Genomic DNA, 27,896 nt, shown 5'->3' with positions numbered 1-27,896 from the left:
ATTGGGAAACTTCCTAATAAACAGAAAGTGCCTTGTGAAATCTAGCATACTTTCTAGTTAATGTCTATCCTTGAACTCTAAATAGGAAAGAAAAAAAGGAAGGGGGGAAAGGCTACAACTTTTGTTCTTAGCAGCTTCTCCTGGAAAGAATCATCACCACTCCCAGCTTGATTTCTTTCACTTAACTCTTGCCACATATACTTCTTAGATCCTTATATGTTTTATATTGAAGTAATCAGTGTTGAGCTTTTTCTCTTCATTTAGATTATTTAAGCATTCTGATCTGTGCGGAGTACTGAACAGTTTATTGGACCCATGCTGTCTAGTAACTAAAGCATATGAAATTTACTGCATTTTGTATTGATTTAATATTAATGTTAATCTAAAATCTTTGGGTGCAGCGTGTCACATCTGTTTTGTATTCCTCTGTTTAAAAGAAGTGGCAATTTGGTATTTGGAGGAATATTTATTATCTGAGTGTTTTTCTTTGCAACAGTTTCCCTCAGTCTTTTGAGAATTATAACTTGCAAGAGACAGTGAATCACCCAGCAAATTCTCAGGTACCCTACTGCTGAAGCCCACAGTTAATGGGAACTTTTATTTACCATTTAAGTTCCTTTGCTCAAATAGAGGTAATTTTGGAGGCTTCTGGCAATGCCAGAAAATAAATTTGTGGTAAGATTTTTTAAAATATTCTTTTCTCTGCACTTCACAGATACTCTGGTTTTTTAGAAAAAAATTTGTTAGGCTGAGTGTTCGTTTGTGTTTGAAACCAAATTTTCCATGGCTGATGGCTGACTATTCTTATTTATCCTGTTTCATAAAGGGGTTGGTTTTGTGCTTTGTATATAATATGCACCTCTTATTGTATCATGATGATGCTGTTGATGAGGAACAGGATGAGCAGCCTTGCTTTTCAGTTGCAGAGTGTTCATTTTGCCTATTATGAAATTTGGGTTAGTAGATCTTGGTTGCAAAAGATATAAATCTTCTCGTTGCCCCCAAATAATCTTCTCAAGTCTCTGTGGTTTATAATTGTTGTCAAAGTTCAATCAAGAGTTCTTCAAAGAACTCTTTGGAGTAGTGAACTAACCATTTCACATTTTACTTATCAGTGTTGAGTTGTTACAGTGGGGCAATAATGTTAAAAGTTATCTGCTCAACTTGTCTAACAATTGAAGTAACTACTGAAGAGCAGAGAATGGGAGAGGTTTCTAAGAGTGGATTAAAAATTAAGCACTAATATGTTTCTGCTTTTGAATTGTGACATCTAGATGGTCACATGGTAGAGAACCAAAGGTATTGTAAATACTTAAAGTAGATGATGCTTCTTTACGTATTATGTCATAAAGAAAGCCTCTAATTTTAAAATGTTTGGTAAACTGTACAAATGTCAACCACTATACAACCATCATCTGTAAGAGAGTGCTGCCATTGTGGATTGTAAAGTATATGGAGCCAAAGAAGAAAGGAACAGGATGATATGTGTGATGCTTTGATTAAAGAAGTGATGAAATGAAGTGGTTTAACACCTGCCTGAAGTGGTATGTTTCAAGTTCACCAAAAGGATGATTTCAGACCCTCTTGAAAAGAAGTGGGATCCTGTCTGATCCCCTTCCTTTTCACATTGTGGTTTTTAATTATAACCAAGTAATAATAATGGCAATGTTTATGGCAATGGTTTTTTGTGTATATCCACATATGCACATATCCATACACATGTCTGTGCTTCCCAAGATGCTTTAGAATGATTCAGACGGGAGTCATAAATGTCAGTCAATAATGGATTATAAACACAAGAGGAGCTAAGTATTCTGAAAATTTTGATGTTGGCATCATGGAGGAGTATCCACTGTGTTCATTTATAAACTCTCTCTTAAACAGAAAACGACTGAATGAATTCATTATGGATTTAAGCCTGTGTATTTCCTATGTGTAGAAAATAAGCATTGCTTAATCACTTTATGTTAATGTAAAATTAAATAGTATAGGTATCATTGAAATATAAAGAGAGTGCTTTGCCCTGCAGTTTTCTTTTCTTATAATACCTAGTCTCATTCATTTATTTTCTTGGGGCAGGTAGAAAGTTTGGAAAATGATATTCCCCTTTTCTTTCTTTTCAGTATCGTCAGTGAAGCAGGAGCATCAGTCTACAGTGTCAGCCCTGAAGCTAATAAAGAGATGCCAGGACTGGACCCTAATTTGAGAAGTGCAGGTAAGAAACTGTGGGTCATCACTAAAGCGTGTGATTTTGATATTTTGGACTTGTATTTGTAGCAAGCAAAATACTTAAATATCCAAGAAATTTTAGAAGATATATTGCACTCATGTTAGAAAGAAAGTGTTTGATTGGAATAATACTGGGAATTATGGAAAAGAAGTAGAAGAATACTGCTTTTAAAGAACACTGCATAGTATTCTAGAGTGTGGTGAAAAATTAGCCCAAAACATCTTTAGTAAAATTAAATGCTAGAGAGTTAATAGTAAAAACAATAAAATACTCAGTTCTCTTATTATTATTGCAAAATATTACTTATTACAGCTTTTTGTTGGAGGAAAGTAATATATTAACATAAAATATTTGAAGTGCAAATGTATAAACATGCACAGACTTTCAGGCTATAGCTAAATATTTGTTAAATGACCAGTTTCTCTTGCCTTGCTAATAGGAATTGTCATTACTATATTGTTTAAATCAGCCTGATTTGATTTTAGTTGTATAAAATTGCTTTGGTTTCTGTGATGTGGAATAGTTTAAATCTTGTGTGTGAAGAAATTAAAGATATTTTGAGGGTTTCCTGGTGGCACAGTGGTTGAGAATATGCCTACCAATGCAGTGGACACGGATTCAAGCCCTGATCCGGGAAGATCCCACATGCTGCGTAGCAGCTAAGCCCACGCACCACAGGTACTGAGCCTGCGCTCTAGAGCCCGGGAGCCACAACTACTGAAGCCTGCGTGCCTAGAGCCCGTGCTCCGCAGCAAGAGAAGCCACTGCAATGAGAAGCCTGCAATGAAGAGTACTGCAACGAAGAGTAGCCCCCGCTTGCTGCATCTAAAAAGAAAGCCTGCGCACAGCAACAGAGACCCAATGCAACCAAAAATAAATAAATAAATAAATTTATTTTAAAAAAAGATATTTTTGTACATCTAATGACAATAATTGGTATCACAAGCAAAATATAGATCTGGTCAGAGCATTTTCCTGTGTAATAGGTGGATATTTAGACTCCTTTGTTAGAAGTGGCTTGTGTATGTGTGTTTACTGATTTATTTATTTTTTTTAATGGATGTATAGTTGATTTACAATATTATATTAGTTTCAGGTGCACAGCATTGTGATCCAGTATTTTTACAGATTATACTCCATTATAACTTCTTACAAGATAATGGCTATAATTCCCATTGCTATACAATATATCCTTGTTGTTTATCTATTTTATATATAGTAGTTTGTATCTCTTAATCCCCCAATTTGGGGAAATTCCAAATTAGGGGAAATAGACTTTTTATTTAATTTTTTTTCCTTAAATATTCTCATCAAATTTCATTGACTGTTCTTGAAATCTACACCTGATGATATGTATTTGAAAATTTTTGCGTTAATCTAAAGTTAAAAACTTCTTTTTTGATCCAAAAGAACTTGTAGTTTCCCTTCAGTTGTTCATTCGACGACACAGTCCCCTGACTAACATGATCATCTTTTCTTTTTTCTTTTAAAAATATTTATTTATTTTATTTTAATTTCTTTGGCTGCTTCGGGTCTTCATTGTGGCACTCAGCCTTCTCTCTAGTTGTGACGTGTGGGTTTTCTCTCTCTAGTTGTGGCGCTTGGGCTCCAGAGTGCTTGGGCTCCAGAGCACTTGGGCTCTGTAGTTTGTGGCACGCGGGCTTTCTAGTTGAGGTGCGAGGGCTTAGTTGCCCCAAGGCATGTGGGATCTTAGTTCCTCGACCAGGGACCAAACCCACGTCCCCTGCATTGGAAGGCAGATTCTTTACCACTGGACTACCAGGGAAGTCCCCTAAAATGGTCATCTTTTCAAACTCAGATCCCAGCTCAAAGTCTTGCTTCTTCAGTGAAGCTTTTCTCTATGTCACATCAACTCAGTGTGGTCTCTGCCTCCTTGCCATGTTCTCTTTTGGTACTTGCCTTGTAATAACAATAGTAATAATAATAATAGGAGGAGGAGGGAGCTGCTAACACTAATCTTTTTTAAGCACTTAATATATATGAAACATTGTAATAAATACATTACCAGGATTATTTTATTTAATCCTCACAATTGCCCTATGAGTCATTTATTATTCCCACTTTACAGATGAGGAAACCAAGACTTAATGAGGCCGCATAGCCAAGTGTGTACATAATATTTATGTACGTAACTTCTGTAATAAAAGGATACTTTTCTTTATAGAAAATAAAATTCAGAGCCTCCCAAGTGGGCACTGAAAGGTAATCATCCAACAGGGCATTAGAAAAATATTATATAGGAGGTGGCAGTTCCTCAGACTTCCCTTTGCTAAGGGGGCTGCTATTTCCTCTTCACCACTGGCCCATGTGGGTGCATAACTGCCACAGTATTATAAGGGAACAAGATCACAACATTCTAACAAGACTATGAAAATAGGAAATAATAAAAAGGGGAATTGGTATATAGTCCTGGTTACTCTGATTTCAAAACCTAGTTGTGTCTTCAGTTTGTGATTCACTGCAGGTGTGCCATTTTTCTTTGTCTTAGCTTGTTTCCACATTGGCAGTGACTATGTTTGATCCATATCAACTCAAAACACCTACCTAGACATTCTGAGTCTTCAAAGTCTGGTCCTGGAAGCAAATATTGAAATTAACTGAGAGTCTCCACTCTTGGCTTTCTAGGCCCCACTTCCACTTCAGTTCCTTTTTTCTCACTAGGCATCTTTCTCTTTCCTAGTGATTGATGCCTGGGATGACTTCATACTTCATCTGAGACCTGACCTATCTATGGGTGTGGGTTTTACCTTTCAACCCTCCATAAGTTTACCATATCAAATATAACAGAACCTCAACATTCATACAAGTGTTAAACATATGTAAGAAAATGACCTTTATCTTACTACATCTTCTTGACCAGTTTATCAGCTTATTGAAAACAGAAGTTATCCTTATATATGCTTACATTCCCCTCCTAATAAATTCATTGTACTGAGACAGTTTAACTTGGATGGATAGAATAGTAGATAATTGGTATTAAAAAGTTTATTATGGATTTCTGATTTAAAATGAAGATTAAATATACCTGTTACTCCTTCACTCTCTTCTGAAATCTCATTAAAATGACAGTAACTTGATAGAATGAAGGCATAAACTTACTAGGACAAGGAGAATGGGAGAGGAGATAACAGCAACAATAGTTTTGAAGCTGGAAACCGGATGAGATCTAGCCAACTTGAGAAAGTGGAATACTGAGACAGCATTGTAGAAAACAGAGCTAACCTGAAATAGATCGTAGAAACCTTAAAGACTCAGGAAATGCACTAAGCACCTTTAGAGGTATCTTGGGAGGGCTGAGAATGGGTCTAAAATAAGAGGATTGATTGAAAGTCTGTTTAAAAAGCAGTGAGATCAAGTAAAACATAGAATATCATATAACCCAGCAATCCCACTCCTTGGTATATACTCAAAAGAATTGAAAACAGGTACTCAGCAAATACTTGTACACAGATGCTCATAGCAGCACTATTCCCAATAGCCCAAAACTGGAAACAACCCAAATGTCCATCAGCAAGTGAATAGATAAACAAAATGTGGTCTATCCGTACGATGGAAGGGTATTTTCAACCATAAGAAAGAATGAAGTAATGATACATGCTACAACATGGATGAACCTTGAAAACATGCTAAGTGAAAGAAGCTAAACACAAAGGTCACATATTGTATGATTGCATATATGTGAAATGTCCAAAATAGGCAAATCTGCAGACACAGAGAGCTGATTGGTGGTTGCCAGGGGCTCGGGAGAGGGGACAATGAAGAGGGACTGTTTAATGTGTACAGGGTTTCCTTTGGGGGTGATGAAAATGTTTGGAACTTGATAGAGGTGGTGGTTTGCACAATGTTGTAAGTATACTAAATACTACTGAATGATACACCTTAAAATGGTTAAGTTTATGTTATGTGAATTTCACATCAGTAAAAAAAGAAGAAATGAATTAGACCTCCCATTCCACACAGTTGAGTAACTGTCCTCCTTCCACTTTTGCAGAAGACTGGAGAATTGTTCTCTAGAGAGGGTTAAACCGAAGGTTTCTACACTGGAGGACATGGGTTATAGGTGAGAGTGGGAATACCTACTAAAAAAAAAGAGAGATTAAATAATTATTGACATGCTGTTGTAGATACCTTATGTGGGAGACTAGGGGATTCTGACTAACACAAGAGAAAACACTTAAAGAAACTGAGATCAGAGATTTCACAAAGAAATGGCCAAATCACCCTATAGTGAAGCCCACAGTTGACAAACCTCACCTTTGAGCAAAGCACTTACAGTCAGCTTTTTAGTACCCTATTCCTGAAGGAAAGTCTGGGGTCACTTAACATGTAAGGAAAATTTATGCTATTAAAGACAGATGCCAAAATATGGGGTGGGAGGTGGGGTACACTACATGGAAGAAATAGAGACTATACAGAAAGAAGAAAAATAAAAAGTTTGATATCCTTAGAGAAAAGATATTTCTTTCAAATTTAAGGGTATATTTGCATAAAGTAAAATTCACCCTTTTTAGGTACACCATCTATGAATTTTGAAAAGCTTGTACTAGTCAGGTAGCCACAACCACTGCAATCAAGATATAGAGTATTTATATTAGGTCAACAGATTTGTCAGCTCCTTATTGAAAAATGTAATTACTAATTAGAGGATCAAGATTATAATAAATTTTCATTAAGAGCATTAAACCTACATTTTAATAAGCTTTTTAGTGAAAAAAATTCTAATTTGAAGTTGTTGAATGAAATAAGACAGCATGGGGATTCCTCTGTTGCTGTCTGATGGCAAGAGGAAGTATAAAAAAGAAGTGAGTATTGGACTTTAAAAATAAAGATTTCCACTTCGATATTCTCAGATAACAGAGTAAGGCAAATTTTAAAGAGAACACAGTTTAGTACAGTCTTTTAAGCAATACATTTATTTGCTCTAGAAGCTTTAGGCTTCTATGTATTTCATGGAACTGAAGACCAAAACCAATAGAACCCCTTTTGTTCTTTGGATATAAGATACCTTATGAATGAGGGGGAAATGTTGTTTTCAGTGCTACTGCATATGGCTCTCTGGTTGCTTACCTTTTAGGATGATAATCTTCACTCGGTCGAAGCTCCTTTTCCCTGCTTTTTACTGTCTTCCTTTACACAATATGTTTCATTACCGTTTAACAAATTACCATTTATTAAAAACGAAATTCCTATATGTACTTTTTCCCCTTTTTCCTTGGTCTGTCTATTCTGCTACAATGCAAGACTCAATTACTGTGGCTTATAATATGACTTGCCTTAATGTTTTTTTTAATTGCACTTGTCCTATGCATTTCTTCCTTTCTATGTAAACTTTAGAGCCATTTAACTAATATTTTTCAAACTCTGTAGAAATACAGTGAAATTCCATTAAATTTATACCTTCATCCAGGTTATGCACATTTTATTTTTCTTACTCACCTGCAGTACACACACACACACACACACACACACACACACACACACCACAGACAGTGAATGGATTCTCCTTCATGATATTTTCTTATTGGTTGTTGATGGCATATGGTGGAGCATCAGTTTTTGTCTGGGTGTCTTGACACCAGCCAACTGATTGAAATCTTATTAGTTCTGATATTTTTTCAGTTGACTTGCTTGGGTTTTCTAAGTAGACAGTCATCATCTGCAAGTAATAATAATCTAGTTTCTGTCTTTTGAGTAATTATACCTTCTTTCTTTTCTCTTCCAATTGCGTTAACTAGAACTTCCTAAACAGTGGTAAATAGTCGCAGTGATACAGAGAAGTGTTGACGTTACATGTGGGCAAAATAGTCAATATTTGCCATACATTTGGACAAACTGCATTTAAAAAATACATAACAACTTCATTGAGATATAGTTTACCTAGCATACAGTTTACCCTTTTAAAGTATATGTCATCATTTTTTAGTATAGTCAGAGTTGTGTAACTATTGCCACTATCCAATTTTAGAATATTTTCATCGCCCCTAGAAACCCTATACCCATTAGCAATCGGTCCCCCTTCCCCTCTTCTTCCCAATCCCTGGAAAACACTAATCTACCTTCTGTCTCTGTGGATTTGCCTATTCTGGATATTTCATATAAATGGAATCATTACAATATGAGGTCTTTTGTGATTGGCTGGCTTCTTTCACTTAGCATAGTGTTTTCAAAGTTCACTCATGCTGTAGCATATATCAGTACTCCATTCCTTTGTATTGCCAAGTAATTTACCATTATACAGGTATACCACATTGTATTCATCCATTTAGCAGTTGTTGGATATTTGGGTTGTTTTCACCTTTTTGGCTATTATGAATAATGCTGCTGTGAACATCCATGTACAAGATTTTATGTAGACCGATGTTTTCATTTCTTTTGAGTATGTACCTAGGAGTAAAAACTTGGGGACATAGGGACATAGGGTAACATGTTACATAAGTAACATGTTCCAGAAGTCTTTTTGACTTCTTCTGCTATACTTTCCTCACCATTCCTTCTCTGCCTCTTTCACCATTTCCTCCTTCTCTTTTCTGTCTCAAAATATGAATGTGCCCCAAGTTTTCGGGCCATGATTCTTACTCCCTCTTCTTTTTTTTTTTATCAGCAATCTGTTAAACTCCTTTTGCCTGAACTACTTATCTGTCTCTTACTTTCAGAAATCTGTTGTCAGCCTGATCATTATTACTGTTTATTGCATAACCCTTCTCTTGATTATTCTGCCAGCAGGAAAACACCACCATCTTTTCTCCAAAGCCTGAGCGTACTACTTTTCGAATTCTACTTTAAACAATGTTCATCTCTCTCCCTCCTCCTGCCTCTCATCTCTTCCATGCTTGGGTTTCTATGCTACACAGAATGAACAGCATCTGAAAGTGAAATGCCAATTCTAGAAATACTAGATCTATGTTGGGGGTTGTTTACTGGGTACAGTGTAACTCCAGAAGCCATTGGGACTTATTGTAGAATTAATATGTTATCTAGAAGCCATCATTTTAAATCCATTGTTGCTAATATTTAGCAATATTAGGATGAACAAAGGATACACTGGCAGTGAACTGTTAGGAGGGAATCCAGTAGAAAATAGTTGAAAAGCCTTTTGGGTATTTCAGAAATGTTAAAATATGGGATCTACTCACACAATTTCTAAGTTTAGGTTTTCATAATGTGGGTTTTCCTGAAGGTGTAGATTTGAGAGATTTACCTATTATTGATATACTTTTATTGAATTTCTAATATTGCCTTCCTACACAGCAAACGTTCTGATGCCTGTTACCTTAACTTGGTCTACTGTTGTGGGTTGTTTTTTTAATCCGAAAATATTTTGGCAATGTATGTACGTGTTTGAAAATCACTCTTATTGTATAATATATGTAAAGGCTAGAATAAAGAAATAATACAGTTGAGTTGTCCCTTGGTATCCACAGGAGACTGGTTTCAGGACCCGTCTCAGATACCAAAATCCAAGGATGCTCAAGTCCCTTACATAAAATAGCATAGTATTTGCATATAACCTATGCACATCCTCCAATATACTTTGAATCATCTCTAGATTACTTATAATACCTAATACAATGTAAATGTTATGTAAATAGTTGTAAGTGCAATATAAATAGTTGCTGAGAGCATCAAATTCAAGCTTTCCTTTTTGGAACTTTATGGAACTTATTTTTCGAATATTTTTGATCCATAGTTGGTTGAATCTGTGGATGTGAAACCCACAGATATGGAGGCCTGACTATTTGGTTTTAGAGGATATCAGGTATTTCTCTTGTGGCATATGTTTTCATATGACTATAAATGTGGTTATTAAAGGAAACCATTTCTCCTATAACCTGGCATGCTTGCACTAATTAACTTTTTATGAGATTTGATGAGAAAGGTGTATGTGAAGGCCTTGGAATCCCCATCTCTTTTGTGGGAGAAATAGGCAGATTGTAAAACATCAGCTTATTGCTCTCTAAGCTTGCTTTGCAAGCTGCCATTGTCACTGTCTGTTAGCAGTAATCATAAAAGATATGAAAAAGACTTGAATGTGCAGTGAACTTTACGTTCACAGTAGATCTTATCTCTGATGAGAGGTGGCACAAATCACTGACTGGAGAATCTGATAGTTACGTCTAAGAAGTTGGCTTCTTTTACCAGACCTTGAACAGTTTAACACGAAAACAGGCATGGCGTTTCCTTTAATGGCCTTAGTGTTTTTACTTAATGAATTTATATTTCATCCAACCTTCTGTATGAGTAGGTGACACTGACTAGCTTTCATGTGTTTAGAAAATAAAAGCTGTTCATTTGTAAACACTCAATGCAACTAAATTTCTTTTCTCTAACTAAATCTATCTTATAAGCTAAATTAGTTATGAGATTTTGTTAATAACATATGGCTTTTAAAAAGATGATAATAAATGATGACTAAATAAAAATCATGACACGAAGGATGTTTAAAGTTAACTCTCAAGTCTCTTAAAAATGGAAAGTAATGGTCAAGAAAGGGATGTAATTAGGACTGTGCATGTGTTAGGAACAAGCAGTTGGGACGCAGATCACTTCTCAGACTAATCTTGCAATCATATTCAAGGTGATTCAAGAGTATTCACTAATCAACTAACGATCTCTTATTGCCATAAGATATGATTCTATCATTTACTCATCTTTATCAGGATCTAGTCCTAATAAGCATATTTAATGTACAAATGTGTATCGTGTTTATAGCAATGCAGGATTATTTAAAAGTAAAACAAATATCTACTTGTTCTTTAAAGTGTGAGGTGCCCTACTATACTATATTTAAAGAACGAACAGGTAATTGTATAAATATAGCAACTAAGTGTTTTATTTGTTTTTTCAAATGTATAACGCTTTCAGTGTGTTCGTGCTCAGGAATACCTAGGAGTTCTGGTGACATAATTAATCCTGAAATTTTGCATTAACTTTTTGTGTGGGAAAAAAAAAAGGAACTCTGAAACTTGGTTAACTTGTTGGCCTCCTTGGGGGGAGGAATAAAGAGGGATAACTATGCATTATGAGGAACTAAAATAGTAATTATCTGGATACTGCTTTTACATTAAGCCATACTTGTTTTCTGATTCTGTTTTTTCAGTTTCCATAGCAAGGCGTGTACAAGATCCATTAGCTGAGCTAGTGAAAATTGAGCCGAAGCACATTGGAGTTGGAATGTATCAGGTAAAGCAGTGTGGATCATTTAATTTGTGAAATCCGTCAGTACAGAGACAGTACTCAAACTTGGCATGGTAATTGTCTGTGGGAATAAGTTCCCATTTCCAAAGGTTATACAGTTTGTGGAAAGGTAGTTAGGTGTTATAAATTATTCAGGAAGGAGGGAGGTTTTTTTCCTGGTCTTTATGATTTTGATTAAGGCTCATAATGGACTATAATCAGTTTAAAGACTGTTAAAACTCTAGATACGACTAGTAACTTAATCTGAAGAGCCTCTCCTTTTAATGTCGCTGTAAAAATGGAAGGGGTGTGGAGAAAGGGGGGTATGTTGCCTCTTTTTCTAAACCAGTATGAGCTATTGATCCTTATTGATCTTTCAGGAAGAAGCCTTTGGTACCTACTGTGATTTTTTTTTCCTGTTTTCATTCCTATTTGAGTATTATAGTTAGTTTTTGGCCATTGCCCAGTATGAGCTAAAACCTTTCATTTTTGTTACTGTTTAGTAGTAATAGTGCTTCTTGGTGTTGCTGCTGTATTTTCAGTTCTTGAGATTGTGTTCCTTAGGCAATTGAGGGCAGCACTAAATCTTGGCAAAATGAATCCATGTTGGCTTAAGTGGTCTCCAGAAACCTCAAGTTGAATTATTTTCTCTTTGATGAAAGTTCTTCTTAAGCCTGAAATAGAATATTACTCTCTATATAATTTTCATGAGATTTGAGTGATAGGTACTATACTTTCTCTAAGGAAATATTATATGAAGTCATGGAATCTGTGGCCACTAGAAATGGAAGAGACCTTTGAGATCATACAACCCTACCCTCCTCATCTGACAGGAAAAGAAGCTGTGTCCTAGAGTAGTTAGGATTTTTACCCAGGCTCACACTGTCAGAGCCTGGACTAACCAGTCATATATTGGGACTTAACTGGAGTTTTCCCGTTGTACAGCAAGTTAGACCAAGAAGCATCCAAACCTTTAACTGGACTTGTTCACTGGCGAGGATGCTTCCTAAAGGGACTGATCTGGCTACAGATAGATAAAATGCCTAGTAACTAAAGAGTATACCTCTTATAGCAGTTTTATGATATAGGCATCATAGTTAAGAGAAATTATAGTTATATTAATTTAAGGTGAAGTTATGGAAGTTATGGAATACCTCGGTTCCTTAGTGAAACAAAGGAAAGAGAGAGTCAAACTTATAGAGCCCAGGAGGCTAGTAACCTATTGGCATCAAAGTGGTCTTTAAGTAAATAGCAGGGACCTAGTCTCCAGATTTGGATTCAGAGATAGCATTTAACGTGAAAACAGTTTGGAATTCATTCCAACAGCAATGAGAAGTAAAGGAAGAGTTTTAAGCAGAGGAATGCCGTGATCTGATTTGTATTTTTAAATGTTGACTCTGACTACTCCAGGTGAAAGATAATGGTGGCTTGGACAAAGTTAATGGCAGTGGAAATGGAAAGAAGTTAAATCTATTTTTAGGGACTGCTTGGTAATAGTGAGGGAAAAGGAGTTGTGAAGAATTTGCTCCAAAGGTCCTGAGGATGCCTGAGTGGAGCAGATTTGGTGAGGATAAGGTTAGTAATTCAGTTTCAAACATGTTAAATTTGAGGTGCCTGTAAGAAATACAGGAAACTAGGAGTTGGATATACAAGTCTGAGATTAAGAGATATGATATGGCCATATTAACATTGGAGTACAGACTATTTAGCAAATAATGACACTAAGAAAATGATCAAAATGGTGGGCAGAGCTCATGATATTCTAACTAAATTACCACCACCACTGGCATATGCACAACTCCAAATTCCGTAAGATGACAGAAAGGTTGTACATATATATCTGTACCTATGTAAACACTCACTTACATGAATCAATTGATAATAGTCCGGGAAAAATAAGAAAGGGTCCCATCAGTGGGTAGAAATTTGAGGAACTCTTTAAAGATATTAAGCCTGAAGAATCACATCCACAGAAAAATGAAACATGGTGGAGCCACACCCGAAAATATATAGATCAGCAGGGTTCTCAAAGCAGAATCATATTCAAGTAGTGGGGAGGGGACCTGCAGGATTAGATAAGCAGGTGTGTATAGAGTGGCTAGGCCTGTGGAGACCCCCCTCCCTCAATATAGAGTCCCAGCTAAAACACTGAGTATAACACAGAGGCCAGAGAGGCTGGGTGATCCCTCAAGTAACTTTTGATTGTCAGGAAGCTCAAGGAGTCTCTTCCTGGCAGGACAAACTCCTGACATGTACATGACACCTGGCATCATATCCCACATTATCACTCGAGGCACATGGTGCTTAACAGAAACAGCATACACAGACAAAGAGGGACTCTGAAACGATCTTGATGCCAAGAATCACTAAATGTTTGAGGAAAACCTATGATAGAAAAATGAGGCATCAAACTTAAAAAACTAACACCCAAAGAAACAATGAACAGGCAACAGACTCTGAAATAAGTTAAATTAACATTCACAGAGAGATAAGTGGTTATTGCATTTCTAAAACAAATATGGGATAGAATGAAATTAAACCAATGTAAGAATTTTAAATATGATTGTTAAGATTAAAAAGAACCCCATATAAACAGGTGAAATAGAGTGGACACAGCTAAAAGCAAATTAATGAATTGGAAGATTGAGCTAAGAGATTCCTTAGAGTGCAGTCTTAAACTGAAAAAGGTGGGAAGCATGAACAAAAAGTCATATGATGTAGAGCTCCTTCTAAAGCTTCAACATTCATCTAACAGAAGGTTCAAATAAACAATGAGTGAAGGGGAGTTATAATCACAGAAATAATAGAATGAAATTTCTCCAGTTGACAGACAAGTCTTTTGAAAAGGCCTAATGAATACTGCATAAAAGAGTAACAAAAGACCTACACTCAGATGCCTTCCTGTGAAATTTCAGAATGCTAGTAATAAGGAGGAACTAACTAAAAGCTTCCAGAGAGCAAACATAGTTTATCTACAAAGGAAAGAATCAAGTTGACATCAGTCCTATTATTGGTAAAAAACAAGTAATAGAAGATAGAAATGCAGTAGTTTTGAAGTTGTGAGAAAAATTTTATTTTGAACCTATAATTCTATATTCAGGCAAACCAGCAATTCAGTGTGAGAGGAAAATAAAAGCATTTTTGGATCTGTAATGATTCACCTTCTCTGGTTGTTACAGACCTTCTTTGAAAGAATTATTTATGGAATTACTCCTGCCTAAAGTGTCGGAGGGAGGGTCGGGGGGGATGGGGCGGGGAGGGGGAATGGAGGTCCGAAGAAGGGAAAGGCATGTTGTGAGGAAACAGGATCAAGGTAAGGAAACAGTGGAGAGCTTTACAATACACACGTATCCAGTAAAGTGTATTTGTATTGTTGAGTCTCATAGTTTTTTAACTATAATGTTCATCTTTAAATATATTAGTCTGGATCAGATCAACTCAGCATGAGAGGGTATAAGAAAAAGAAGTGATGAAGTATTAGGATTCTTTTTCAGGAAAAAGATTCGGATATAGATTAACTCTACAATTTTTTAGAACAACATAATCTGAAATATATGAATAATAACCACAAATAGGACATTTAATATAAATCATGAGAGTAAAAAATAAAGTTTATCATTCCAACCAAAGGCAGAGAAAATAAGAAAGTATAGTAAATAAAAGTATATGAGAGGAATAAGTATAGTAATAGGTAAAGGTGAAAGTATAGTAGTAGGTAAATTCCCCTATGAATAGAATCTCAGACTTTTAAAAATAAAATATAGCACTAAGATGTATATGTGCAAGAGGTACTTCTAAAGAAAAAAGCAACCTTGATATTTGAAATTTGGAGAAAAATATTACACACGAATGAAAAAATCAGCAGTGTTAACATGAGATGAAATAGAATTTAAGGCAAAATGCATTAAACAGGTCAAAGAGGCATATTTCATATTAATTACAGATAGAGTATCTTAAGAAGGTATAATTGCCCTGAGCATTATAGAATGCTAACAACATAGCTTCAAAAAATATACAGTATTAAACACTTGTAAAAGTTAGAGTAAGAGACAAGTCCACTTTTTTGGTAGGAGCTTTATAGACCACAACATAGCAACACATACATTTAAAAACAGCTTTATTGAGATATAATCACAAATCATACATACATTCATACTTGAATAAATTCACCCACTTAAAGTGTACAAGTCAAAGATTTTTAGTATATTCATAGGGTTGTGAAACTCTTACCCTTAATTTTTGAACATTTTCATCACCCCAAAAGGAAACCATTAGCAGTCACTCTCCAGCGCTCCCTTCTTCCCCAGCCCTAGAGCAACTACTGATTTATTTTCTGTATCTATTGAGTTATCTATTCTGGATCTGTCATATAAATGAAATTATACAATATGTGGCCTTTTGTGACTGGCTTCTTTCCTTTAGCATAATGTTTTCAAGGTTCATCCATAGTGTAGCATGTATCAGAACTTCATTCCTTTTTGTGGGTGATAGTATCTCATTGGATATATACACCACATTTTGTTTATCCATTTATCAGTTCATGGAAGTTTGGGTATTTCCATTTTGGGGTCATTATGAATAATGCTACTATGAACATTTGTGTACAAGTTTTTATTTTATTTTAATTTATTTTATTTGGGGTGGGTAGATTTAGCATTTTATTTTTAAATAGGTATTGGTTAGTGAGCAACAAGAAATTATCATTAGATATTCAGTTCTTAGGTGAGCTAGCATTGTTCAGTGGATCCATCCAAAACTAGTCTATTGGCTTTTTATCTAGAGAGATATGGATGTATAGTAAAACTGTGTACAAGTTTTTATGATGTATGTTTTCATTTCTCTTGAATGTATACCTAGGAGTGGATTTGCTGTGCTATGTAACATAAGTTTAAAGACAGATAATGAAGTAGGGAAGTTATTGGCCACAAATATACATGTACATATAACTAGTACATATTTTATTATTAGAGTTTGGTATTTTCTTGTTGATTTGTACACATTTATATATTGGTTTATATAAAACATTTACAAAACATTGACAAAGAGCCTCTACATACCATTCACCATGGATGAAATATAAATTTCTCTCTTTATCAAACAAACCCAAATTAGACAAGGGGTTATTATTTCAACCTAACAGTCGAGTAAAGTTGTAATAAAATGATAAATAGCTGTACAAGTAAGAAGGGTACAGTGAAATGAGCATTCACAAACACTGCTGGTGGAAGTGTAAATTGTTATTTCTAGCAAATAGTTAATACCAATCAAGATGCACTTTAAGAAAAGGCATCCCTTTGACCTGGTAGTTCTTCCTTTAGGAGTCTCTTCTCAGGCAGTAATAAGAACTATTTCTAAAATTCACATACAAGTTTGCTGTTACAGCAAAATGTTGGAAGCAGCTACAATAGGAAAATAGTTAAATGAGTTATGGTATATCCACCAGTTGAAATATTTATACAACCATTAAAAATTTAGGCTTTCAAGGCCGATTTAATGACATGAGAAATTGCTCTTGACATATTTTTAAATTGCAATAAAGTTGTTGATACAGAATTAAACCAATTTGTGTTTTAGAACTAGAGATGTGCATTTACATTGAAGAAAAAGGTAACTGGCTGGTGACTGATATTTATATCTTTGTTGGTGGTGTGATTAGGGAATCTTTTCTTTTCCTTTCCTTTTTTTTTTTTTTTTTTACTTTTTTTCAAACTTCTTATAGTGATTATGTATTAGGAAAGATGTGCTGTAAAACAAATATCTGTTTCCATTTCCTAGCCGATGGGCCACTTAATTTTAAACCTTGATACAATAGACTTCCGGTACGACCATAATGGGGCTGGATTTCTTTTTAGTTGGGACCTTTAAGTGCTTTTAGTATAAATTTAATACTTACATTTATTCTGATTTAAATTATGAGTAGCCGGACAAACAGTGCTGATTTTAAAAATGAAAGCTGTTCAAAGAATGTTAAATAGATGAAATAATAGAAGCTATAATATTATTTCAATAGAAACTAAAATACTTTTGGTTTAATAACAGCTAAAATGCTCAAGGCAGCACTCCAGTCCTTGTCTTAGAAAATGGGGAGAGCTGATTTCAAAAACACATGCCTGTCATTATTTCTGGAGAGAGAGGCAGCCAGTGTGGTCGAATGACAGCATATCCCTAACTGACCCCTAAAGACTTTGCTGGAAAGTGGCTTGGTGTTACTCCCAAGAAAACACTCCAGGGTGAGAGCAGGATGATGCAGGGTTGGCTCTGTTGAGTTCTGTGGGACATGGGGAATGATGGTTTAGCTTGGCCTTGTCATATGCTGAGAGTACAACTTGAGTTCGTTGGATTTACTTGCTATTTATTTCTGCTTTAAACTGTGTTTTAGATACTTTCATGCTCATTTACACCTGTATTTGTTAATGAGTATGCACAGTAAAGTAGGAAAGACAGGGCAGTCCCCTTTCCTCCTTTGTGCCTCTCTCTTAGATCATTTGATGATATTAGAGAGTGAAATGGTTTTCCAAAATGAGTTTCTGGAACCCTTAGTGGATTTTCTATATCCAGGCCATCTTTATTCCTCATTATTATGTATAATGAGGAGTCACTGTAAAAGGAAAATCATCTTCCCAGCTGCAGTTTTTCATCATAAAAACTCAAAGGTGGGAATTTGTATTTTATTTCCCTACCCCCTCTGTGGGATCAGTTCTGGATAAAAACTAAACAAAACCAAAATAACCCAACTCTTCAGTGGTGACATTACTCTGTTAAAACCTATTTTATAGTTAATATTGTAGGGATTACGAAATGTTTTAGTTTAGGTATGTAAAGGGTAATAAGGATTCTCATCTGTCCTGTATTGTTTGTCCAAATCTTTTTAAACATTTTACTCCTTTAATTATGTGTTATTGTAGAGTGGAATATAGAAAAAAGTCTGTCCCATGGATATCCACTTAGATGACTTTACCTGGATTTTGCCCCCTATACTAAAGCAATATTTTGAAATGGATAAAACACAAATGTGAAAGAAACATAGAGGAAGTTGTTCTAGAAATTGGGCAGTATTCACATAGATGAGTTCCTTGACAAACGTTTTTACAATCTTGTCCCTTAACTGTAAATCCCAGGATACGGGCTGTACTTGAATCCCTGATTTACCAGGTATTTATGCATGAAATTCAAACTTAGCCTTCCAATTTAGGTATTTCATTTATTTTTGACCATAACTGAGCTGTTTCTATAATTGAACAAAAACAAGTAATTGACCTTGACTGGGAGCATGAACTCGTATATTAGAATTTCCTGGTTATTCCTAAATTTAAAGTTTTAAAAGGTCTTTTCTGGGTATGTTTTTTCACTTCTGGTTGAATTATGCTTCCTATGTTGAGGTATTAACTATAGTTTTCTCGGGTTCTTAGAAATCACTGACGATGTAATAAGCCATGTACATATGCACACACCCTAGTATAACACCATTACTTATCTTTAAAAGAAATGTGAAATGTTGGTGTGGTTTGAAAAACCTTTTACCAATAATACCTTAAATTATTAACAATGAAATAGGTAATTACCTTTGTCTTTTGTTTACTTACTCTTTGTATGTCATTGACCTTGGACAATGAAACTAGATCAATTTCCGTTTCTACTTAAGTTCACCTTCTGGTTTCATACATCGGCACAAAAATCACTTTTAGGATTTCTAAAACTTTGAAGTATTTTCACGGTACTTTAAACTAGGTTTATCATGAATGATTTTAAAAAATTACACATGACACTAAAGGTACTACCTATCATAATGGAAAAGATTTTTAAGTTCTGCATTAGAATCTAAAACATCTCTGCATCAGAAAACAGTACATAGAAAATCCGCAGACAGGGAGAAGGTATTTGCATCACATAAAACCTACAAAGGATCCATAATTTATAAAGATCTGCTATAAATTAAGAGAAAAAAACAATTCCACAGAAAAATAGCAAGGGACGTGAACAGGCAATTGACAGAAGAGGAGACACACACAGAAAATAAAAATGTGAAAAAAATTATCACTCTGATTAATAATTGGGGAAATGCAAACTAAAGCCATGATGGGAAACCTTTCAGGTTGTCAAAAGTTAGTCTGACAGTTTGGATGTTAGCAACAATATGGAGCATTGGGAATCTTACACATTATTTGTAGAAGTCTAAACTGGCACAGCCTCTTTGGAGAGCAACTGGAAACTAGTAAATTGAGAGACTGGGATTCTCTTCAACTTAATTTTGTTGCTAGATATTTATAGCCTTGAGAAACTCTCTCTCATGTGCACAAGAAGACATGTACAAGAATTTCACTGAAGCACTATTTATAGTAGTAAAAATTTGGAAACAGTATGTCCCTCATCTGGAAAACAGGAAAATAAAACTGTAGTCTACTCAGATGGTAGAATATTACATAGGAGCAAAGATGACCCAATTAGAGCTACCTATATTAATATGGATAAACCTCATAAGATACAATATTAAGAGAGAAAGCAAGTTGCAGAATATGTATAGTATTTTATGATTGGTATAAAAATTTTAAATATGAAAAATAATACTGTGTACTATTTATGAATACCAATGTACAAAGTAAGAATATAGAAATAAGTACTGGAATCTAAGGTAGTGGTTACCTTGAGTGGGGCATGAGATGGGAGGGGAATGGGAACGGGGAAGGGTATAACAGGAGTTTCAACTGTATATTATATTTCTTAGGCTGTTTGGTGGGTACATGGTGTCCTTTATACTTTATAACTTTTTTGTTAAGTAAGTCAAATTTTATAAAAAGATGCAAGAAAGCTGGGTCAAATGATAAATGTGTTTTATCTCAGGAACTTTGGCTTTCAGTTGGTTTTAATTTCTGCCTTATACGTTGGTGTGTGTGTGCGTGTGTGTGTGTGTGTGTGTGTGTGTGTGTGTGTGTGTGTGTGTGTTACTGTGAGGATTTATGTAACCAGAAAAATAATAAAGCTATTTTCATTTTCCAGTGAAAATGAAAAAATACTTTTAATACTAGGTTACATTTGTCTTCATAATATTCTTTCAAATTTTCATCTTTAAGACTAATTTCACAGCAAATCAAATACACTTTAATGCAGAGTTTTAACACTATATTTTTTCATTTCACAAATATTGGATTCTTCTCTGTGAATTTTAAGAATTAAATATTATTTGCTTTGCTCCATTACCTGAAATGGTCATTTCAGAGACATGGCCTAAGACAAACCTGTAGACTGTTATAACTTCTAGTGTTTATTTACAGGGCAGAGTTGGGTAGAACAGATGTTTAAGGGGTTATAGTATAATGTGTTGTAATAATGTTACCATAATATGACTAGCATTCATCCTATACTATTTTCTTTTCACCACTACACCCCCACAACCAACAGACTCCTAAATTACCTAAATTAGAAACCTTAAGATTAGGCAAGGGAGCTTTTAATAATCCTAGCCTACACTACCTCCCCAGATATTTTAGTTTAATTGGTCTGGGGTAGGCCCTAGACATCAACAAACTTTTTAAAATTCCACAGGTGATTCTAATGTACTGGCAGGGTTAAGAACCACTGCTTCTTAAAGTACAGTCCCTGGACCAGCAGCATCAATATCATCTGAGAACTTGTTAGAAATGCAAATTCTTGCACCCCCTTCCCAGACATATAGGATCACAAATTCTGTGGGTGGGGCACTGGAATCTGTGTTTTAATGGCTAAGGTTTGAGAACCACTGGTCTCTAATGCTTCTCAAGCTTGAATGTAAAAAAACCCTTCACAAGGTCTTGTTAAAATGCAGATTTTGATTCAGTTGGTCTAAGGTGGGGCATGAGATTCTGCGTTTCTAATAGACTCCCAGGTGATACCAATGCTGTTTGTCTGAGGATTATACTTTGAGTAGCAAGAGACCCTACTGAAAGCCTCTTGGGCGGTACCCCAGACCCGTTGAATCAGAATCTGATTTTAACAAGATTTCCAGGTGTTTTGAATTCACATTACAGTATTTGTAATGTAGAAGGAAAATCAGGACATGCCAGTATCTAAGGGGGATGAGAGCTTGAGAAGCAAAAATCAATATTGTAAAACACTGAAAAAAATAAAGGTAGGATAAGAACTAAAAATGTGTCTTTCATGTTTTATTATTTTTTATTGTTGATGGTGACCCTAACGAGAATAATTTCATTGGAGTAGTGGAGGCAGAAGTCAGAAGTAGATTGAGGACTGAATGAAAGGTGAGCACTTAGAGACAGGTATATACAGATCTTTAAAGGAGAGAATTTTCAAAGGAGGTCAGGATTTAAATGTGTTTAAATGTTTATAGGAAGGAAGTAGAAACAAAGAGGGAGAAGTTGAAGATGCTAGAGAGAGAGGAAGCTAGATGCCTGAGGAGATGACACCCACAGCTTACCTAAGAAATAGGCTAAGGAAGGAAATGGACAAGAGTTCAGAAGAGAGAAGCTCCTGGGGTGGTGGGTGACTGGGAAGAAGTGGAAGAGAGCAGGACTGGGAGGGGTTGAACATTTTTTTTCTCTTTGAAGTAGGAGCCTACTGTTGTATACGCCTCATCCCCCACCCCAAAGAAACAGCTGCTAGTTTTAAGATTGCTGAAATCATAGTATTCTTTTGTTTACTGTCTCTCCTCTAATGGAATGTAAACTCTCATATGAGGACAAGGTGTTTCCACCTCTATCCACAGCTCCCAGGACCTGGCACACATAGATACTCAGTAAGTATTGTATTTGCTGAATGAATGAACGAATGGTAGATTATCGGTATAGTTGCTCACTTATTATACTTTTCACTCTGTTGTGAACGCACCATAAAATTTTACACCCTCTCACTTAAAAATTTTGTTTGGTAAACTTGAAGTGTTGGTTACTAGTATTTTTTTTAATGAATCTCTTTTCGGGAAAAGCGAGAACTTAAGGAGCAGAGAACATTAGAATAGCCATGTGGAGTGAGAATGGCTGTGGAATGTAAAGGATTGCTGGGGATGAAAGAACTAGTCTTCATAGCACGTATCTCTTCATTTCTTTCTTCCCAACAACACACATCCTTTTCCCTATGGAAATAATTTTTACCGGGACAGATCAGAGGGAGCACTTATATAGGAATGTTCTTTGATTGTGATTAAATTAGTAAATCAGTATTTCTAAGGATCTATGATTAATACAGTATAATATCCTTATCAAAGAAAAATCTTTGTTGCCATGGAATTCATCAGAATAGACTCTTTCCTTTAAAGTGAAATTGTCTATTAAAATGTAAGCTTATGGAAATTCTTTAAAATTTCATCTTTGTTCTCCACAGAGCTCTAAGGAGGTTTTTAGTATACTGGTTAGGTCTGATATTGGTTGTACGTGGATGGATAGCCTATAGACTAAAAATACGATTGTTGCAAAGATGTTTAATTCTGGCATTCATATAGATATTACTATTTATTTTGCTGAATATTTGTATATAATTATGTGTGGATAATTGTTTGGCATACTAAAGAGAGAACCTGAGATGTAATTCTTTACTCAGTGCAAAACACTACTATCTGTATAATATAATAATGTTCATATTAGAAAGAATTATTGAAAACTCAAATGTAAGGATTGTGCTAGATAATTATAGCGATTGGGAAGAGAAATAAAATGTGTAAATATTAGGAAGGCCACTTCGAGAATTTAAAAACTATGTTCTATATATTTGATGTTGTTCAGGAATGTTGATCAACTCATTCCTCTAAATATGTGTGTTGGAGGTGGGTGTTGATCGTGGGCTTTGAGAATAGCACAGATAAATTTAATTACTAGTAAGATTATATTTTAAATTCAAGGGGAAGTCTTCATCATTATCATAGTAATAATATGCATTAAATGCATGATCCTATAGAAAGGACTGTGAGTTTGATAGAATTTAGGTCAGAAATGAACTGTCTGCAAAGTGATTGTAATGTGGTGCAGACACAGGAAAATGGGCCTTGTTCATTTATGGTATGAGTTCACTCATGGCACATTTGTCCAGCAAATCTCTTATGCTGTGGACAGTTGTGTTACAATGTCTTTCTTCTGGTGATCATGGAAAGGAGTTCTAAGGAGAAAAGTCTGTATTGAGGAAAAATTATATCAATGAGAGGTCTTTTTCCCTGGGTTTTTCTCAATAATTTTAAATAGCATTACAGGTAAGAAAAACTAATTTGGCTGGATTTATATAGAATGAAGATTGTTTCTCACTTCCACAGAAATAAACACGAGTTGTTTTTCTTTTTGAACAATTAACTTTAGAAGATATCTTTGGTTTTGGGTGAGATAGTAGGCTAGTTGGCTGCCTTCTTTGTGCACTGTTAACTCTGGTGATATATTTTCTTTCTTTCTTTTTTTTAAATAAATTTATTTATTTATTTATTTTTGGCTGCGTTGGGTTTTCATTGCTGCGCCCGGGCTTTCTCTAGTTGTGGTGAGTGGGGGCTACTCTTCATTGCCGTGCTTGGGCTTCTCATTGCGGTGGCTTCTCTTGTTGCAGAGCATGGGCTCTAGGTGCATGGGCTTCAGTAGTTGTGGCATGTGGGCTCAGTAGTTGTGGCTCGCGGGCTCTAGAGCACAGGCTCAGTAGTTGTGGCGCACGGGCTTAGTTGCTCCGCAGCATCTGGGATCTTCCTGGACCAGGGCTTGAACCCGTGTCGCCTGCATTGGCAGGTGGACTCTTAACTACTGTGCCACTAGGGAAGTCCCTCTGGTGATATATTTTCTTTAATAATCTAGATCAGGCTACCCAAGCTGTTTATTGTACAGTATTATTAAAAAAGATATATTTTCTTTTCAAATGTATAACTGAAAGGGAGAATTTTCTCCTGCCATATACAAGGCTTTTGTTCATTATTTATTTGGAATAAATGGGGCCAGAGAGTATGAGTGCAGTTAGATTTCGTTGGAGGGTGGATTGCAAAGACTTTTTGAGGCATGATGTGCAAGTGAGTGTTTTTAAATCTCAGAGGTGTGATTGTGTCATAACAGCCATAACCTCTGGGCTTGCTTTATTACTTTTATTAAAACAAATCTGTATGGGGGTGCTATGTATATTTTGGTGATGAAGGAAATGAGGTGGTTAATTTATTATGTGAACAGCACTTTCAACTAACCACAGCGTGATTCACTGAGAGAGCGGTGGAAAAGCCTAGCTCTGTAGAAATGACTGCTTTTTGATTTGTGGACCTTAACTTTCAGCACCAGAGCATGAAGTTTATCTACAAAATGGTTTCTTCCTTTTTTTCCCCTGTAAGGTTTTTGTCCAACTTTAAACTTGAAATTTTTTCCTTTATTTTATTTTGGGTATTTAATGAATGTGAATGATCTAAATAGTTCTGCAAGTTAAGTAGGGGGGGGGAAAAGAAGGGGGCTCATGTGTTAGGGTATTAGGGAAGTGGGTAACATCTTTACGGTTTCCAGGTAGCCCACATATACCTCAGAGGAGGACTCCATAAATAAGTCAATCTGCTAACCCCTCCACCAATGAGGATAGCTATCTGGTATCAGATATGAGTTAAGAAAAAGTGAGGCACCTGTTGTTCTTCCCTTTTGTTGGATGCATTTATAAACAAATGCTGTAGTAGAAAAGAAAATCAATCTTAGGTAAAACAGTCTCTGACAAATGTTTTTTTGGAAGTGGGGGGTGATTATGGGAGAAGGTGAGGATATCATGCCACCTAGAAGTACACACACTCTAGAAGGAAATTAACAGAACAGCGATCCACCTGATGAGCTTGTAGGGGTATAAAGCACTTGTTGTATACTCATAGCAACAGCCACTGAGAGACCAAGAAAAGGTTGTTTTCTCTGGAGTTGTGCCATATCCAGCATCATCTGGTGATGTGAACCTGATGGAAAATAGGTCATCTTCCTGGCAGTATTTTTGAAAGACCCCTTCGTTTTCCAGATGTGCCAAGTGTCAACCACTTACAAACAGAAGGACTCAGAAATCAATCAGTCTTAACTGATAAGAATTCATTAAAGCATTTTATACCTGGCATATTACAAGGCTCTATGAAAGTAAGGATGACAGTCAGTTTTATATTTTCTCTCTGCTTCTTTGGAGTGACACACCACATATCTCTTCAGAGCCCTAAATTTCCTCTAAAAATTATGTCATTCCCTCATAGCGCTTCCCCAGCGAGTTGGCAAAGGCCAGAAGAAACATTATTTGTATAGTTTAGAGACAGTGTAGAGGAGGGAGGTCCAGGCCTGTGGTTTATGTAAACAGGGTGGACTGGGAGGGGACACTGGCACCCGTGGTTATGTTGTTATTTAGTCATCACGTGCTGTCAGTCCTGGTGAGAACGTGTCCACTTTGAGACTGATTCAGCCACAGTGATTAGTTATGACCATCCATGGTCACAGACTATGGTAAGAATTTAATTTTAAAAGGAATTGGATTGTAGGCAAGACTTAATTTTAATGACATTGGTTGGGCTTCTCAAACTTTCAGGTATCCTTACTAGTAGAATGAAACCAAGTTTTGCACATTCCGAGAGACAGTATGTTTGACACCATGTGCATTTGTCTTCATCATGGTTTGGTTACTTTTTAAAGGATTGAGATTTAAAAATTATGGTAAGGACGTGGTTTTAAATAAAGTGGAACACTGTAGTTGAGAGTGAGACAGGAGATACCTTCTTGTAGAGAAATTCTGTATTTATCATTAAGTTTGCAAAGGAAATTTGGATTCTAGATTAAAATACTTGGTTAGTCATACTTAGGGCACATAACTATGCTCTTTGACATATGCCCCCCCTTGCAGTTGCGTAGTTATAATTCAGGGTGTGTTTAAAGGGAACTTACCTTAGACTGAAATTGTGTAAACGTTCTCACGGGTCCTTTCCTCATTTCAGTGTGGTTCAGTGAAATGGAACACAAAGCCCAAGTTCAGGGCTTCCCTGGTGGCGCAGTGGTTGAGAGTCCGCCTGCCGGTGCAGGGGACACGGGTTCGTGCCCCGGTCCGGGAGGATCCCACATGCCGCGGAGTGGCTGGGGCCGTGAGCCATGGCCGCTGAGCCTGTGCGTCTGGACCCTGTGCTCCACAACGGGAGAGGCCATAACAGTGAGAGGCCCGCGTACCACAAAAAAAAAAAAAAAAAAAAAAAAAAAAGCCCCAGTTCACCAAAGGGAGCTGTGGTCTTGTTTTGGTTTAGCTGCATTTGCTTTGTGACCTTGGGAAACTAATTTTACTTCTTCATGCCTTGTTGGAAAATAAAATAAGGTTATCTGTATGGTTTCTGAATGTTAAAAGGAATATATATATTTCAGATATATATTTCACATATATATGAAAATGCCCAAAGGTGCATTTTATTTCATATGATGGAACTATCAAATAAACAGATTCCATTTATGTTGGTGGGGTTTTTTTTAAACCTTTGTGTTAAGGTTCTATTTATTTCTATTATTTATTCATATGCTGAGCTTCTCAAGTATTCCTAGAATCATTTAATTTCAAGTCACAAGGGACCTTAGAGGTCATTTAGTTCACACTAGCAGGTATAAGCATGTTCATTGCCTTCTGCTAAAAGGGAGGACAGAAGAATCTGCAAGGAAAACTTCCAGAACAAAGGATCAGAGTGGCGGCATTGCTGTGCTCATAATCCAGGAATGAGGAAACAGGCCCATTGCCTGAGCTGCCTCATATAAATAGTAATGACAGGACGTGTTGCACAGGGAAAGATAGGCATTTGAAGTTGAATTAGAAAGTACACTTTAAACTTCTGTTAGTTATTACCTAGAGAATGTTTTGTAAGTCTGTAGTGCTTTACTTGTTATCCTTGCATATCTGATTCTTCTGTTGTGGTTCACATCTAATGTTTAAATTGACTCAGTATTTTGGAGGTGGGAGGGGAAGAGGGTAGAACAGTCAAAAACAAACACAACAGAAACAAACTCCTCACTTGGTTGGGATGCATGATCTGGTTATGGATTGTCAATAAGAAACAGCTGTTTGTTTGTTGACAGCCTGCCTTGCCTCGCCCATAATCAAGCTGTTTCTCATCATATAATTACCAAGTCTTTAGTATTTGAGGCTTGTTGTAGATTTATAGTTGGTTATATAGCATTTGCCAAAACGTCATAGTTTAGATAAAAAATTAGTGATTCCCCTGTAGTGATTCTACTGAAATATGAATGTGGGTTGTAATAAAAGAAAGATGCCTGAAGAGGTTTCTGAAATTCATTTCAGGCTTGAGGGAATGTAGAGGGTGTCTTGTGTGTGTTTTCTAATGAGGGAGTTTCAGTGTAACTTCCCCGTCTTGTAGACTACTGCCAATCAGAAAAGGGTTCTGTGTTCTCTCATTTTCTCTCTCTTCCTCCCTCCCTCCTTCCTTCCTTCCTTTCCTTCCTCCCTCCCTTCCTTCTTTCCTTCCTTCCTCTTTCCCCTTTCTTTCTTCCTTCCTTTCCTTCCTTTTTTCTTTTTCTTTCTTTTCTTTCCTTTGTTCTCTTTT

General features: G+C 36.0%; 1 protein-coding gene across 2 annotated transcripts in view; it reads left to right on the top strand.

Annotated features, from left to right (window-relative positions):
- The window catches only part of SRBD1 (S1 RNA binding domain 1), a 222,224-nt gene that overhangs the window by 110,291 nt on the left and 84,037 nt on the right, over positions 1-27,896 (top strand). For both annotated transcript variants that reach the window (XM_082851880.1, XM_082851879.1), the window contains exons 15-16: positions 2,124-2,215; positions 11,349-11,431. In XM_082851880.1, coding sequence (XP_082708006.1) covers positions 2,124-2,215; positions 11,349-11,431 — 175 coding nt within the window. The remainder of the gene's footprint in view (positions 1-2,123; positions 2,216-11,348; positions 11,432-27,896) is intronic.

This window comes from Leucopleurus acutus, assembly GCF_964270905.1.
Source record: "Leucopleurus acutus genome assembly, chromosome: 12".
In the NCBI taxonomy this organism is placed as follows: domain Eukaryota; kingdom Metazoa; phylum Chordata; class Mammalia; order Artiodactyla; family Delphinidae; genus Leucopleurus; species Leucopleurus acutus.
The sequence above is the reverse complement of the archived record's forward strand: the minus strand, read 5'-3'. Positions and strand labels throughout refer to the sequence as shown.